General features: G+C 39.3%; 1 protein-coding gene across 2 annotated transcripts in view; it reads left to right on the top strand.

Moving 5' to 3' along the window:
* Positions 1–16,059, top strand: part of adgrl2b.1 (adhesion G protein-coupled receptor L2b, tandem duplicate 1) — a 78,951-nt gene extending 62,892 nt beyond the window's left edge. Inside the window, exons 13-21 of one of the 2 annotated variants that reach the window (XM_026313491.1) lie at positions 1,356–1,565; positions 2,189–2,409; positions 3,182–3,248; positions 5,692–5,783; positions 7,087–7,255; positions 7,798–7,926; positions 9,093–9,189; positions 10,295–10,420; positions 14,013–16,059. In XM_026313491.1, the coding sequence (XP_026169276.1) occupies positions 1,356–1,565; positions 2,189–2,409; positions 3,182–3,248; positions 5,692–5,783; positions 7,087–7,255; positions 7,798–7,926; positions 9,093–9,189; positions 10,295–10,420; positions 14,013–14,875 (1,974 nt within the window). In that variant the 3' untranslated portion in view covers positions 14,876–16,059. The remainder of the gene's footprint in view (positions 1–1,355; positions 1,566–2,188; positions 2,410–3,181; positions 3,249–5,691; positions 5,784–7,086; positions 7,256–7,797; positions 7,927–9,092; positions 9,190–10,294; positions 10,421–14,012) is intronic. The other variant, XM_026313493.1, reaches the window with a different exon arrangement.
* Positions 16,060–18,142: the final 2,083 nt, after the last annotated feature.

Below are 18,142 nucleotides of genomic sequence, written 5' to 3'. Positions count from 1 at the left end.
GCCTTCGCCTTGTGGTCACAGGAGCTATTTTTCATTTGCCATTCTTTGGCAGATTTGTGCGCACACGACAGGAACAAGAATTGCATTTTGGTGAAGTTAATTAGATTATTGCTGGAGGAGAAGGACAGCATAGGGAGTGCCATACCATTATCAGAGGTAATTATATTTTACCTATGCTCCATGTCTAATATTCCTTTCTCCATGTCGCTGATAATCATGCGAATCAGTATAACCTCAACTTTAACTTATGTTTCCACCTCTCTTGAAGTGGTGTAGGATCCATTTGGTTGTGAAATGCAATTACAATCCAATTACATGATAAATAGCATGTGTAGCAAGGACCTAGCCAGTACTAAATGTGGAGGATAAGTTTGTGGCTTGTTTAATAATATATCCCAATTCACGAACTCTGTCCCTGTCATCTGTTTTAACCTCAACCTTAACCACAGCTTGAAACCAGAGCCCTGAGGCTAAGCTTAGCCTCACACCAATTTCCCACACATCACCTCAACTGCAACTCCTGCCCTCAATAAAATTACACATATCACAGGAGGAATTGCCTCACTTTCAGGCCACCATGTCCTCTAGTGATTTTTTTTTTGTATGGTCTGCTATTTTCAAGTTCGCCTGGTGCCCATCTTGAAACATGCTCTGTTTTAGATGTTCAGAAACACAGTGTGATTTGACCTTGAAAACAGAACACACATGTTGGTTCGCGGTTCTCTGTGGTGGTTTTTTTACACTGATGTTACTTTCTGCAACGTGGGCTGCATAATGTGATCTAAGCATGTTCATTTTGAGCGTCAAATGTCGTCATGTATGATCAGGTTAAAGGATAAGTTCACACTTTCTCTTGTCCTTCTTAAAATGAGGGTCAGGTGCCTGTATGAACATTAAAAGAGGTGTAATTGTTGTAATCATTCCTCTTGTCCATACTGACTATTAAGAGACCATTATTTTTTGATTTGATTTTTAGACTGCTAAAGCCTCAGCATGAAATGCATTTGTAAACAGAACAAGGATTGTGAATTTGGCCCCATCGCTTACATTAAAATGGCTTTAGGTAGCGATTTTTAATTGCCAGTATAAACAGGAGGCATGATTACAGCAAGGAACACCTGTTTCATTGTTCCTATGAGCTCCTGACTATTGTATTATGAACACATTCTTCAAGCACTAACTAACTTAGAAATTCCATTTTTATTACATTACACTGTTCATACATCATTTTTCTATAAGGTCAGTATTCACATGTAAACCAAAGAAGGCTCAACTATTATGAGCTTATATGCCACCAATCATTGTGACAGGTGTGGAGCTGAAGGTCAGTCTATGCTCTGTCTGTTTCTCTGCAGGGGGAGGGGAGCGTCCATGAGTTGCTTCTTACTGTCATCACCAGGATGGGAATCGCTGTGTCTCTCGTCTGCCTCGCCATCAGCCTCTTCACCTTCTGCTTCTTTCGCGGTCTGCAAAGTGACCGCAACACCATCCACAAAAACCTCTGCCTCAACCTCTTTATTGGCGAGCTCATATTCCTCGTAGGAATCAACATGACAGAAACAAAGGTATAGTACTGCAGAGGGCTTTAACTTTAATACTACTGATGAATGGTCTCATATGCTGATTAACCTTTAAACACTCAATTTTCTCATTCAGTTTTCCATACATAGTTTTATCTTTAGATATTGTACGCTGATGGTAAAAAATATTAGCTTAGGTTATTTTAGATTAGTTTAGCTTAGCTTGAAAGTTCCATTGGTCTTTATCCAAGCAGCAAGCCTCGTGATTTCTAACTCTGCCATCAGCAACTCCTGGCACTAGAGGCACTACATACAACTACTGCATATTCAACAGCTAGTCGTTAGTTTTGTCTGTCCGTTATTTGGGGCTATGCAGGTCTGCTGAACCAAAACAAAAATTTCGGTGGCTGCAAAACAAAATTTAATATTGAAAGATGTATAAAAACGTCAAGTCATTAATTTCATATTACAAGTAGTCATTGGATCTTTTGTTAATATAAAAATACTGTTATAAAATAGCGGATTTAAACATAGTGACTACTCTGGTCATTGAATTTTAAAACTTTAAACAAAAGCATTAGTATGTAATTAGTGATAACTCTTGGTATCTAGGAAAAAATCAATCCCTTTAAAAATCTCTTACCTTGGTGTGTGTGTGTTTCTCTCAGCTGGTGTGCTCCATCATTGCTGGCGCTCTCCACTTCTGCTTTTTGGCTGCATTTGTCTGGATGTGTCTGGAGGGCGTGCAGCTGTACCTCATGCTGGTCGAGGTGTTTGAGAGCGAGTTCTCACGCAGGAAGTACTACTATGTTTCTGGGTACCTCATCCCAGCTGCAGTAGTGGGCATCTCAGCAGCCATCGACTACAGAAGCTATGGCACTCAGCGGGCGTAAGTGTGACGTCTTTGCACAGGCTCTTATTTTATGGGATGAAAATCAGAAACATCAGTCCTCCCTTCTCAACATCAAGACACACTCATACTGCAGCATGTATGTGGTAATGATAGTAATATCACAAAGAATAGTTCACCTCTCCCCCCTGGCAAATTTACACCCTGTCATTGCTAAAAGAAAAGACTTTGAGCAAAGTAGTAGCATTAATGAATGCAGTGGCTAGCTGCACTGACCTGCTGGGTTTTTATTCTTTGCATGTGGATAATTGCTGGCCTCGATAGTTAAAAGTTTATGCACTTCTCCACTGTTCTTTATTCACACAGCAAGCTTCATGATTTGTAAGACTGTAGTCCTCTAAGTTATGGGTTTTACGTAAAACACCCTTTTCATACTGCTTTTTATTGCTGTAGTCCTCAATTAATTCCTTTTTCCTGGTGATAAACAATTCATTTTTGAACTTGTCTACAATACATTGTTTACTGTTAAGAGTCTTAGGTACACACATTCAGACACCCCACATTTGTATACGTTTGTAGACCGTGAAGTCATGAGTCTAGTAACCACACTGGCTTTTAAGCTGCAGCTTCTCATGGCACACAGCCAACTCTCCTTCAAGGTCGGATTTTCTTCTCTGTGGTCAGAGGAGTCTCTTTTCTGTTGCTGTGGCCTATCAACCAGCCTGCTCTGCTGGGTCCTGATCGATGAGACACAACCTTGTTTTGGCAGTGAGATGATTTAAAACAGAATATCACCTTTTGCACCCCTTAGATGCTGGCTGAGGGTTGATAACCATTTCATCTGGAGCTTCATCGGACCTGTAACCCTCATAATTGTGGTAAGTCGTAATTTTGTGCAAGCATGTGATAACGTCTTTTTTTTCTCTCTTTCAAAGAAAGCTTTGAAAACTGTTATAGATTTTCTCCCTCTGTGTGCTGGCAAACTCTTAGCTCTGCTTTCACTGATCAATTTGCATGAAAGGAAAGTGGTCCCATTATACCTGACACAAGGACATCAGTGTCCACTCAGCTATGAAATCCTCTGAAATCAGAATTGGTGAGCAGCAACTTAAAGCTGTTTGGTCTTTGCTGTACATCTAGAGAATACTCCCGTCCTGCAATCAGGAGGAGAAATCGTCTCAGGCATGAAGGTCATTTGCTCAGTGGGAAAACAAGGGTGATGGTGAGGGGGGGTGAACATGGAAGTAATGAGTGGGTGGGTCAGACAACCATTGCCACAGCTCATAGCTCTGCTCACATCACGACACATCCCCAGCCAATCCCAGCATACGGACATCTCCATCTTCACCTCTTAATATTTCATGTGGTCTTCTGGGTGTTCACAGTCCACATGAACAATACGTGCACATATATTTATGTTGGTCTGCATGCACAGCACTCTGAATAAATACATGCTACATATCCATATATAATAGGTTTGTATGTAACACATGTAAATGTAAGTCCATAGGTAAATACAAAAAAAAACCGGGATAAATACCTATTGGCGGCATTGTTTTCTGCTCTGTATTTGGCTGGGAAGTGAGAAACCTGAATATTGTGGAGGACAACCCCTTAGAGACCAGGCATGAGGGGAAGTCCATATGCAGTTTGCCTCAGCTTTCTGCAGAGTGCCTCCCTGCCTCATCGCCTTGCTGTCCGTACGTCTGGCTGTCTCATCAGATCTGTGTCATCACTTGCGGCTGTGTTAAACGCATCTCCAGCCACTCGACTCATGGATGTAAATCGGCCCCAGTGGCTGAGAGACAAAACCCCACATCACTCTAAGCTGTGATCTAAAAGCCTCTTCTGTTTTCTTAGCCACTCCTTTTTCTTCCATCTTTCCCCCTGCTGTTGTTGGTTTCCATCTGTTTTCCATTCGCACTCTTTGTTTCCATTTAAGGACTCTTTTTTGTTGCCTTATAGCGTTTCAGACTGCGTCCATGTAAGATAATAATAACGATCTTCCTCCTTAATCATAAATTGATTGAAAATGAAGTGTTTGATAAATTGAGAACAGTACAGCCACGTCACATGCTTTGTTTTCTTGCCAACTAATGCTTTTTTATCATTTATTTTTCATCATGTAAAGTAGATTGGTCACGCTTGCAAAATGTATGCTCGGAGCAGATATTGAATAGAAATTTTTAATAACATATAAATATGGACATATCATTTTTTTCATTCAATATTTACACAAGTGCATTTCAAAGGTTTGATATGGTATCAGGCTAAATTAAAGCACATCTCATCCTTTTCCCTTGGTGGTGATGGGCCCTCCAGTGCTTACAGAGAAACATCCTGAGAGCATTGAAACTTTTCGGGATGTATGGCTTGAATCACTTACTTGTTTTTCCTGGCCTCAGTAAAAATTGTTTCTAAAACATGGCACTCTGCTCTGTGCTCTACTCTCTATATTTTTCTCGAGCTATTGTGTGATACATCAGATCTGCTTGGACGTCATCACATATACATTCCCACAGTCGATGAGGATTTGCACTTTGGGAATGAGTTTAATGTCAAACAGGAAAGAGAAGGGAGGGAAACTTTCAGTGCAGCTTATGGTGAAGGCCAGAGCTGTGTGAAGTGGACCAAAGCATTAGGCTCTCACTGTTGTTTTCCCCTTTGGATGTCAGTGTACTTTATGAGCCGCACCAAGGCATTAAATTTTCATATTCCTCTCAGTAAAGGTATGCTGGTGTTGTCGCCCCCTGCACAGAGCCAGAATCAGTATAGATAAAGCAATATTGTAGTTCAATGAAATGTATTGATTGTTGTTAGCAGTCAGTTGTGGAGCGAAACAAAGTACATTAACTCAAATGTTGTATTTAATTACTGAATGACAAAACATATTAAGCCCTTATTAGATATGGTCATTTGTCACAGAGTAAACTTCTTGTTTTGACGTTGCAACCTGAATTATTGCTTGGACAAAACAAGCATTCTGTAGGTGTCATTAGGCCTCTGGGACTGTGACTTTTTTTTCATTTTTAGAAACCAAAATGTTGCTTACATTTAAATGAATCTGAGATGATATTCGTGTAAATAATAAGTCTTAATGGCCACTGTGCACTTTTAATACTTTATTTTCCTGATCATACTAACAGACTTTGAATTCAGTAACATTATAAATGCATAATTTTTACTTAGAAATCAAAAGTATTTATATTTTGTATTAGCAGTTTTACTAATAAACTGAGTACTTCCTTCACTATTTTAGTAATTGAAATCAGATGCTGTTCTAAGTGCAGTCTACTAACTGATATCTGCCTGTTTTGACAGGTCAATGTCATCTTCCTGGTGGTAACGATGTACAAGATGGTGAAACATTCCACTTCCATGAAACCTGACTCATCCAGGCTGGGGGGTATCAGGTGAGGGGTGTCACTCCAGGAGATTGGCTGTTCGGTCTGTGGTTGCTTAGGCTGACACTGTGCATGTATGTGTGTATATGCGTGTGTGCTGAGTTGAGGGGGTCACCTATGCGTGAAGAAAAATAATATGCACCATTACTACTTTTGTGTTCCTCGTGAAATTTCAAAAACTGCTTTTGACCTCTACACTTATTATTTTCTCTTTTCTTAACCCCAACCAGACTAATATTTTTTTCCTTTCAGGCTTTAGTTTGCTCTGTAGGTTCTGCCTTTTTAGTTCATTTATGATTTCAATATTTTCAGTATGCATGGCTGTGTTCTTTTTATCTCTTCATAACTGCATTTCTGACCTCTGGTGTCTTTTTGCTCCAGTTCTGGCATAATTTACAGACTTTACTTGGGAGAATTTAACCACAATACTCATAGACAAGTCCTTGACCATTTCTGTGCCTGGATTATTTTCAAAAATATGTATGAGGGCAGGCCAACGTATGTTATGTGGGAGTCTGATTTTTAGGCAGCCACTCTGATTTTGGTCCAAACCAAAAAAAGGCACTGAATTGGCTTTCAGTAATGTTTTTAGCACATAAACTGCATTAGTTTGCATTTAAATGCAGGATTTTAGACATTATCTTAAGTAGTCCCAAGTCATTAACCACCCTAAATTAGGATCTACCTCATATCTGCTATGTATTTAGTTTCTGCGTCAAATGTGGTAGATTGGGACAAAGGGAAACAGTGGGATGCATTTGGGGTGATTATTCAGACAAAAAAATTTGCATTCTTGTATAAAATGCACCAAAAACCAGACTGTTCTAATTAACCATCACTCTCAACCTTGCTTCTTGTTTTTCTAGTAACATGCTGTTGTGCCATTTCTTCTCTTCTCTCCAGGCCCGCCGTATTTCTCTCAGGGTGGCTCATTTCTCTCTTGTGTAGTGTTAACGACCAGCCATTGTCATTGAAACTGACTGTTAAGGTATCTCATTTCCTCTAGGCATTCCTGGAAGCTGCCAAGGATAAACCTGCTGTGTTTGCAGTCTCTTTAGCCAACAACTTAGAAGAAAACCATGGAAATATTTTTTCACTCACTATCAAATACCAAATGCCATTCATTCAAAAACAGCATTTATACACTATGCTGCCGTTGGTGCAACTTGCTCGAAAGCAAAATAATTAAGCTTTTTTTTTTTTTTTTTAACAAGGCACTGCCCAGTAGGAGGAAATGCCAACCAAAGAAACGATTGATGCAGTTTCACTCATGAATATGGCTTTTTTTTTTTTTTTTTTTTTCTATTAACAGGTCGTGGGTGTTGGGAGCGTTTGCCCTGCTTTGTCTGTTGGGGCTTACATGGTCCTTTGGCTTGTTCTTCCTCAATGAATCCTCCATTGTAATGGCGTACTTGTTTACTATCTTCAACACCCTGCAAGGGATGTTCATCTTCATCTTCCACTGCCTCCTCCAGAAAAAGGTAAGATTTTCTAAATAATTATACAGAAACTTAACAGGTCACTTATCAAGAAGAAATACTGAACTTTCACAGCTTTCAGCTTCTTAAATGTGTGGACTTGTACTCTGCACTCTCACTGATAAGCCAGTAGTTGTCTGTATTCTTGTGTTTGGAGTCTGTGGATGGTTTGGTCAATTTTAGGACAGCAAACACAAGAAAACCCACAACAAAACTATTTTCAAATGTATAGATTTGTTGCTTGTTTTATACATTTTGTAATAAATCAATCTCTTCAATGTGGGTCATTTCAAACTGAAAGTTTAGGAAAGGAATTTCATGACATTTTGTACAGTTTTATGTAGCAACAGCCCCATCAAAGTGCTTTCTCTCTACAATGTTTAGATATGTTATCACAGTGTTTGTTACCCCTGTCTTTATGACATTTAAACTGGATGGCATTAGATATAGACTTGGGATTTACATCTCTCATGGGGTGTGGGGTATTGTGTCGGAGTCTGTGTGCATGTGTGCTCATTCTGTCCTGATCCTTTATTCCTCTTTAGGTTCGCAAAGAGTACAGTAAATGTTTCCGTCAGTCTCAGTGCTGTGGCGCATTGCCACCTGAGGGCTCCCACAGCTCCGCCAAAACAGCCACATCTCGATCCACGGCCCGCTATTCATCTGCCACGCAGGTACATTCACGCAGGTAGAACACCAGGAATCAGATATCAGGGTTTAGGATTTTGAAAACCATGTGTAGATAAATGTTTTTTTAGTGGATGTTCTTTACATGTTGTGAATTCTCAACAAAGATAAGATTTTTTGCTTCACTTTTGTGCATCTTAGTGGTTCTTAGGTTAAGTCTAGAGATAGTTTTTAGCATTTTCAGCAAATCTCATGAAACCAACAATAAATTGGTCCTGATGTACTGTAGTTTATTCCTCTCTGCTATACGCCCCAGTTGTCCACAAAATATTACAAACAAATAAATGATCTACACTACTGTACTGGGTGCTTAATAAACACAGGTAGTGTATTTTGTAGTGATGTCAATAACACAGACATCACCTTGCCATTTTAAATGCTCATAAGCACACTAAAGGTGTATTGATCTGCAACTGAAATAGTCCCCAGTCAAAGCACCCCCTTACTGCCGTTACTGTCATATGAGTAATGTTTTTTAAAATCTGCAGTTTAAGGAAATGATCTTGCCTTTCTGCCTTTTTCAAAAGTGAAAACATATATATATATGTTGGTTTGGGTTTTTCAATGAATTTGTTGACAGGGAAAATAATAATAAATAATATATCAGCGTTTTCAGTTTTTTGTGTTTTTTTTTTTAACCTTTGGCACTTGAGTTGAATCATTGTAGAGCCAAACCACTTGAATCATTCATCTAAATACTTTGGATGTTGAAATAGGAACATCACTGATATAGTGCAGAGTTTCACACTGTAATGTTAAACCTTAATTATCCAGCTGTCGTTGTACAGCATATAAAGAGAACTGTAATGTTGAAACACTGTGTAATGAGCAGACAGCACTAATGTATTTAAATCATTTTTAAATGAATGAAAATACATTTTATGGCAGCGTCTGTTCTTATTGTCAGAAGAAACAGATGACGATCTCTCAAATTAGAAGCTGTAAGATTCTCAGTGTGTCCATTTCCCGTATTGGTTGGATCAGTAGTGCATGTCGGGCTTTGTTTTTTTAGCATATAACGAAGTGGTGTGTTAGTTGAATCATGTAAACAAGTGTAAGTTTGAATCACAAACCTGAATCCTCGGGGCCAAAAGCCTTGAATAACAGCGGCACCATGTTGTCCTGATCAATGGCTGTTTTTCTCTCAACCCAGAGCCGCATCAGGCGGATGTGGAACGACACTGTGAGGAAGCAGTCGGAGTCCTCCTTCATCTCAGGAGACATAAACAGCACCTCCACACTCAACCAGGGTAAGCAGCCGTTTCTTCCACCACCACCAGACGAGATACATAAGCTATTCTCTTTGTGCTCAGGCTCTGAATTCACAATAAAGACTTCAATCGGCGAAGCCTACATGGTTCTATGGAAGCTCAGAAAAGAGGAAGATAAGACCCAATTTAATGTTGAATTTCTCTTAGTCAAGTTATCAAAAAATAGCATTAAATGCTGCTCTTGTATCAAAGCTCACAGCACTTTTTCTTGCACTTCTCTGCTCACTGGGACCATCGAAAAGGAAAGGAATACTGACAGAAAAGCTGTGTGATTTTTAGTCGTGGCATAAAATGTTACTGATAAGGACTTGAGTTCGAATCATAATAACCCTGACTGGAGAGACCCATCTTCATCCCAGAGTGGTTGTCAGGATGAAGTCAGGGAGAGGAGCTGAGCAAAGTCAGGCTGAGGTCAGAGCAGGTTTTTTTTTGTGTGTGTGTTTTTTGTTTTTTTTTTTTCAGAAAGATCCCGGCACCATGAACCTCTGGCTCCAGACTGTGCCATCACACATTTGGCTGTAGTTATAATTTTGTTTCTGTTTTTTTAAAAAAAAAAAAAAAAAAAAAAAAAAAAAACAAAGCACACATGCCAGCACAGAGTTTCTCAGCAATCTGTTCAAATGACTGAGGACAGTTATTACATTCCTGAGGATTTACACAAGCATGGAGAGGATGATAAGCATACTGTATTATTCATGGAAGTCCATTTAGACATGTTTTGTCTAGTGTCTCGACTGGATGAGTTTGTTTAGATGAATTAGTTTCACATAAACACTGCAGCTGATTGTCTTGCTGTGCTTTGGTCAACGCTTCGTCGTGATAATATTGTTTGTCAGTTACATCAGCTGACTGTTTGGAAAATGTCTTGCTTTGACCAATGTTTCTATGGCTGCTCTGTCCATAACAGAAAGCAGACGGATTGCCGGTCATAAATATTTTGTGGTGTCAGATTCTGCTCAGTGAATGTCAGTGTTTGTTTCTTTCGACAGCTACACAGAGCTCCACCACAGACCATGAAGCACCGTGCTTTGAGCTCTTTTTCCTCTACTCTCCTTATTCTCTCTTTCTCTTCCTGTTATTTCAGGGATGACTGGCAACTACCTCCTAACTAACCCTCTCCTCCGAACCCACGACACTAACCCTTATAACAACCTGCTGGCAGAAACAGTGGTGTGCAACACCCCCTCCCCACCGGCCTTTCATTCCCCAGGTGCATATCCGCCCTCCACCTTTATTATTACATAGATATGTGTTTGTTTTAAAGCAAAACTTCAACTTTTTATGAACAGCACTTATTCATTTTTTGGAGCAGGGACAGATGAGAGTTTGTATGCACTGGTAGGTCTGTCTGCCAGAAGCTGCTGGTTAGCTTAGTTGTGCATAAAGAATGAGAACAGTGGGGAAACAACAAGCTTGGCTTTGTCACACGGTAACAGAGTAACAGAATCCACCTACCGACACCTAAAATTCACAAATTTAAACTTCATACCTTGTGTGTTTTATTTATACCAAAACCAAAGTGTGAAAACAGCAGGTTGTGGTTTTATGGGAAAGAGCAGAAATTATTAGCCTTATAGGCCTTATAGCCTGATTCAGTTCAGCTCCCAGGCAACAAGTGCAGACACGTTACACTTTTGTTTTTTTATTTCTTAAACTAACTGGTTTAGTTTTATTGGTGCTGGTAGATGATTTTTTGATACCATCTGACACAGCCAGGGTTGCCGTTAACTCCATTTCCGGGCTACATGCTAGTCACAGTTCTCCTTACTGCAGCTTCGTATTTCACAGACAGATTTGTGCTATAAGCCTTTCATCTTATTCTCTGCTAGAAAGTGAATAATCACATTTTCCAAGATGTCCAACTGTTCCTTTAAGTGTGATATATTTATTAAAAACAATAAAACTCTTGAGGTTTTGAATGTGACATACAATAGCATGAATGAATATATTTGAGAATAATAACACTGGGTTTACCATTTTTCTTTTCCATTCACACGTCTGTGTGTTCAATAGTTTTTATCTCTGTAACTTTCTCCTTTGTAAACACAGAAGGAGATAAAGCTCAGAGACGTCAGTGGTCTCTTATCTCGTTTATTGGGCAGTTATATCTAAATTCCTCTGTTGAAAATGAGTTTTACACAGTTGGTTGAGATCATTTATGATGTTGCCCTGTACTGATGAATGACATCTTTACAGCATGTTGTAATCTTCATTTTGCTACATTTTCTGTAGTTCATTTCATATTAGACCAAGCTTAATTTAAATCATGTCAGTGTTTATGTGTTTATGGTGACCTAGTTCCTCACTGGCAGCGCATAAGAAACCCAATCAGAGAAAAAAGAACACATGATGCAATGCAGGCAGAGTCATAGCACTCAGCTCTCAGATATTTACAGCCATTTGATGATAAAAGGGAATATACAAACACAGCCATATGGCAAAAGTGTGTACGGAGAGGATATGCAATAACATATACATGTTGTTTTAACCTGCTGCAAGCTATCTTTTCACTCAGTGAGAGCACTTCACATTCAGAGATAATGAAGCAGGGTTGGGACTTAACAATGTCTGCAGAGAAAATCAAAGACTTTCTGTTTCTTTTTTTTTGTGCGCTCAGCTGCAGCTCAAGACGCAGAAGTCTGTGTATGTGCAGACAGCTTGTGCTTTATAGCCCTAAAATGTTTACCTGCTTAATCAATTTAGGATAATTGCATGTTAACATTGGAGCACAAGAGACAGATAAAAAAGTGGCGATATTTAATTAGCAGGTAATTTGAATGTCAGCATAAACATCTCCTTTTCCTGTAGAAACACCGCTTCTCCCCCTGAGGTGAACCTGGTGTACTTGTGTTTAAGCACAGGAAAGGAAACACTACCCCTACTTATATAACATTACATTATAGAGCAATGGAAAACAAGAACATTTTAAGTATTTAACATACGTCAGCTAGTTTGATTAGAGCAGGCAATAGTACGACACACAAATGTCAAAATCTGGTGTGAAGATCGAAATATGAAATATATGCAGAGAGACTGTCAAGTTTAACATAAGCTTTTTCAAAATGACTTCTGTTATAGTCATTACATTTAACTCCTGCAAAAGAATGAGCATGTCTTCTATTATGAGTGTATTAATACTAAGTAATGCTCTGCAGATGTTCACCCAATGCAGTGAAATCTGTAAGAAGAACATCTTGGATGAATCTCTGCTGGAACAGTTCCCAGAGTGCAGCTGTCGCAGTGTCCAGTTGAATTTTGTTCACATCATTTCCCCCTCTCCCGGTAGACAATACCTGTCTCCAATAAAATCACTATCGGTGCATAAACAAATGCAAATTTGGAAGTAGGGTGTATTCAGAGAAGGAGAGGAGGTCTAATAATTCTCCCCTCCTCAGCCTTTTTTTACCCTTTTTATCCTTTTGCTCTCTGCACTCTTTTCACTGTTTTTGGACAATTCTTTGATGCAGTTTTTAGAGATTTTTTTCAGCTGCCATCATCCATTTTCTCACACATTTGAAAACTTTGTTTCTGTGTGCAAGCGCTACCTATGATGACATCCTCACCCTACAGACTGCCAGCCTTTAATTCACAGGCTCACAGTGTATCAAGTAAATAAAATCACATCAACTCAAACTAGTTCCTTTCACATTCATCCTGGTAGTTGAACTGAGCTGCACAAAATTAGTTTTCTGTAATGTATTTGTGTGAGTGTGTGTATGTGCGTGTGTGTGTGTGTGTGTGTGTGTGTGTGTATGCTGTTCGTGTGAAACAGATTTTTTTACATGGTAAAACAAAAATCATGTGTCAGTGATAAAGAAATAATTTCATGAGCAAATGTTTAACTCTTACACTTTTATGAAAGACTGTGCTTGCTGCAGAACCGTTTTGCCTGCTAAGTCCAGGATTCAGTTGTCCTTGTTTTGTCCTGCTCTCTCACACTGTTAAACACATAATTTCGCTGTCATTCTCCATCCACCTGCAAAAAATTTAACAAAGGCATAAATCACATGGGATAAATTTTAGTTAATTGCAAGGACACAATCTGAGTTGGATCGACTGAATCCGGGCTGGATGTTAAAAGCTTCCACTTTTGTCTTATTTCAGTGATTTTGTTGTTTCTGCTGCAATTGAAAAACGCATCTGTTTTACTTTTTTTGCACATCAGCTGTTCTTAGGCCAGATAGCCTGAGCAGACACACTTGATGTGAGTGGTGGCAAAGTGAGTCATTGCACCGTGCCTGTCTGTCGTAGTGTGTGGGGGTTGTTGCTGTGCTTGTGGGGCCCCAGTGCAGAGAGGTGGCTGGCCATCTGTGTTCGACATTACTCTTTTGTCTTGCCTTCTTTTAACAGGTGGAATGTTTTATTCATTGTTAATGTCACAACACTGCTTCATCAGCTTGTATTTATTTATTTCTTTAACTCGCACTCCATCTGTTGCTTTTTCCGTGCTGCTGTGTTGTTACCTTGTCATCAGCTACTTTATAACGTGTCGCTGTAATATTTTTTATGTTTTAAGCCATTGATTGTTCTCATGTCTCCAATATTGTTCAGGATCATTTCTTAGATTGGCTATAACTGATATTCAGCCATAATGAGGATGGACATGGTGGGGAGCTAATTGGGTTCTCCTTTGAATTTTAAATGTTTTTGTATTTTGCATAAAATTAAGCCAGAGTGCAAAGAGCACAAGAGTGAAGTGTCCTGAGCAGTATCACATATTTATAGATGGTGTAGTGGAGACTTTTTTCTATAGCACGGTGAAAAATTATGTCTCATGTGCTGTTTTTTGCTTCTCCTTGCAGGACAGCACTCTCTGAGCAACAGCAGGGACATCAGTGCCATGGACACCCTCCCCCTCAATGGAAATTTCAACAACAGCTACTCCCTGCGGGACGACGACTATGAGACCGTGGGCGTTCGAGCCACAGGTGACCTGGGGGGGCTCAACCTGGACGATGCTGCCTTTGAAAAGATGATCATATCTGAGATTGTCCACAACAACCTAAGGCCCCGTGGGGCCCCTAAAGGTCGCAACGCCCAGAGGGAGCGAGACAGGGCATTGCCTCCTCAGACCAGAGTGACAGTGGACCGAGGCGGGGGTGGGAGCGGCAGCGAGGATGATGCCATTGTGGCAGATCATGCTGAGGCTTCATCTCCCCAGAGAGGTAGTGGAAGAGGAGGCCACGCCACCCTGGAGCTGCTCCTGCACCCCCACCACAAGGAGGTGCTGGAGGCCCCCCTCCTGCCCCAGAGGACTCACTCCCTGCTCTACAGCGCCCAAAAGGCCCCCAGGAGCCTGGAGGGGCAGGGCGACCACGGCTCTGATGCTGTTACTGCAGTGGAGGACATGGGCTCCAATTCCCCCAATAATAACAGAGACTCCCTTTACACCAGCATGCCAAACTTAAGAGACTCGCCCTCACCCTCAGCTTCGCCGTACCCCCCAGAGGAGGAGGAGGAGCTCTCCCCCTCACCTCGAAGTGAGAGTGAGGACATGTACCATAAAAGCATGCCTGAGCTTGGCGACGCGCCACAGCCCCTGTCCTACTACCACATAAACCGAGGCACCAGCGACGGGTGCATCATCCCACCCAACAATGAAGACTGCGTACAGGAGGGAGAGACACCCAGTGACGGACAAATGCAGCTCATTACCAGCCTCTGAGCGAGCCTTCTTTGTTTGCATAGGTTTTACCAGATGGGTGCAACGGTTGATGTCAAGAGAGCCAGCGAGCTTGGCTCCACACTCCACATGCCCTTCCTGTTAGGACGGGAAGAGAAACGTTGCGGAGTGGGAAAAGGAATGAATAAATGACTTTTGCACACAGATCTCATTAACACACAAAACACGTCCATTTGAGGCCAGACAAATGTAGACTGTGAAAACTCTGCTATTGGACTAAAGAGGTGTGGAGAATAACACACAGGCCACTGTGCCAGAGATGAGCCTGGCATTTTTGTTGTACTGAAGGAAGAGTCAAAGAATGATGTAAAAAAAAAAAAAAAAAAAACTTCAAGCAAAGAACTATGAAACTCCCGACATATTCCTTATGGACTTTTCAGAGCCAGCCTCTTTTTAGTCATGAAGTACAGAACTAGAAGTAGTGAGGCTCCACTACAGGACTGTAAAACTGAGAAACCACTAATTCAGACTCAGGCCTTATATTTTCTCTATTGCACAGTTAACTGTTGTAAAAGTAACAGCTAAAGAAACTATATTTTGCTGTACCACTAGTGTAAAAAGTAATAAAGAAGAAAAAGGAAAAAAAAAAAAAAGAAACGGCAACCATTCAGTAGTTATGCCCTTTCAATGTTAATAAGATTCTTCAGACAAGGTTAATCAAAATGGTGGAAATGTGCTTTTTCCTCTCACACTTGATTCGTTGTAGTATGTTTGAATATTAAAAAAAAAAGTTTTAAAAGATATCAATCCATATGAAATCATGCTCACGTCTCTGCTTGTGAAGTGCTTTTGCTTTCATGAATGATGAGTTTTTGCCAGTAGTACAGTATATTTGTTAACACCGGGCCATGCACAGATCTGGAGTGAATTGGATACTTGTGTAATTTATTTTACTTGAAAGAAATTTTCAGGTTTAAAGACTTCTGTTCGTGTCAATGCGATGTTGCAGTTTTTGCGGACATGTTTCATCCTTTAACACTAATTAATTTATTAACTGAAGTATTCAGAAAAAAAAAACTGAAAAAAGAACATGGTTGGAAAAAGTGTGAAAAGTTGTTGCAGCACTGATTAGGTTCATTTTATTTCTTTTGTAAGAGCCCATCATCAGCTGATATTTAATTCAACTCCTGTTTGATATCAAATAAATGTGAAATTTTTTCTTGTTAGCAGGTGTCTGGTTGCTTATTCTCCTTTTACAATATATTTTATTGTCACCAATGCCATGAAACATCAAAGCCTGTTATTGCCATGCCATGAAAACATTAAAAAAAGGGTCACAAATGCATTTGAATAAAACATACTGTATATACAGTATGCTATATGTAGTTATATGTAATATCTCCCTCTTCATTTGAATATTAAATCCTAATTCACATTCAGCCTTAGGTGCAGGGTTATTGCCTGCTAATGCAGCAATTACAGATTTATGCTGCCAAATGTGATGCATTCATCAAATATTGCCTAAAGTCAATATATCTGAAGAAAAGACATGTTTCTTGTAAAATTAAACATATTTTCTTCAAAAGTCATATATGCTATTGCTATTTTCCTGAAGTGGAAGGTGAATGTTCACTACTTCATTTTTTAAAAAGGCTAAATAATTTCTGTGAGCACCTGGGCCCTGTAGTTTTCAGCAAGCTTTACTCAAACAGGAATAAATAGTTTATTGGGACTATTTTCAGCGGTGGATTAATATATAATTTGCGAGTGAGGATCTACAGCAGCAGAATAGCATATATGTATTTAAATGAAAATAATGAAGGAATTTGTCATCCAGTGCAATCCGTTCCTTAGATGCATTCTCTGACCCATTTTACTGTGCAGTTCTCAAGACACTCAGAGCAGTCACCAAGTCACCACACTCCCCTTGTCCTCCAAAAGGCAGGAAAACATGAAAACATTTACCCTGTACTCAAAACTCTTCAATAATAAATATATCACTGCCACCAAAATAAAATAACTTTTTATCATTGCTTACTGTTAGTCAAGGCAGGCAAATGTCAAAGAAACTGTTTTTAATGTAATTTCTCACTGATATTTACACACAGTAACTCAATAATGAAGTCAAATATTCAGTGCAGCTGGTGAATAAACTTAGAACATACAAATGCAAGTTTCAACAGACAGTATATTTGACCGTAATGTAGAACAGCATATATAAGAATGTCAGAAAAAAAATAAATATTACAATAGAATAAATTCATAATAATAAGGAACTATTTAGAAATAAAAAGCAAAAGGTAAAATCCCCTCCAGTGTTTTCTGGCTAATCAAATATTTTCATTTTCATATTTGGCTCTGAAATCCTCACAAAATATTTTCGTATGGGACAGACTTCCCCTACATGCCTCTGTCCCACAATGATCCCACATCAACATTTTGCTTCTGTCCTCTCTGTGTTTCATTCTCTGTGTATTTTGTCTTTGCCTCAGTGGTAAACCAATGTAAAACTCTCCAGTGGCAGCTGCAGAGTTGCACCTGTAAACTAAATTTGACAGCATGTGATAGAATGCATTTAACCTCTTGAATGAATATGTTAATTATGAAATAGATTTATGTGTCATCAGTTATTTTATTGACAATACCAACTTAAATAAATCTACAGTATGAAACACATTTTTGTTTGAAATATTATGACAGTTGGCTCAAATATGCAGCACATGAGGATTTACTCAATAAGCATGTTGATTAACATGCCTGAGAATTATACAAATCAAATGGGAAAAGCATTGTAAGCCATTTTGAACACAAACCAACACGTCAGTGGATTCTTATACAGTTGGCTTTAGTGTGAAAGCAACAAGAAACTGTAGGGAGCAAATGAAGTTTACTTATGAGAATTCTTTTCTGTCAAAGCAACTGAGAAGAGCTGCAAATTGTTCATGAAGTTCTTGTTTATGGACTGAATACTCAGAGGATTATTAAAAAGAAGTTATCATATGGATTGATAATGAGAATAATCACTGCTTGTAGCCTCACAGTTCTGCAGTGATGCAATTGCTCAACTTTGCCTGAAGCTTTTCCGTGTGTTAATTATTTGACATGCAGAAAAAATTGATAAAGCACACCATTACAACAAAAGAGCAATACAGACTAAAATAATTAAGATTTTAAACTGGATTTTGACACAGGATATCTGCCGCATCATTTCAGTGGTGCAAATTTCTAACAAATTTATGATTAATCAAATTATGTAAATCCAAATGATATGTAAATTTTAGCCTTTTGGGGCCCTGGGGCATTTGTCTT

The sequence above is a fragment of the Mastacembelus armatus genome, chromosome 17 (assembly GCF_900324485.2).
Source record: "Mastacembelus armatus chromosome 17, fMasArm1.2, whole genome shotgun sequence".
Classification (NCBI taxonomy): domain Eukaryota; kingdom Metazoa; phylum Chordata; class Actinopteri; order Synbranchiformes; family Mastacembelidae; genus Mastacembelus; species Mastacembelus armatus.
This window is presented reverse-complemented; position numbering and strand designations above follow the sequence as displayed.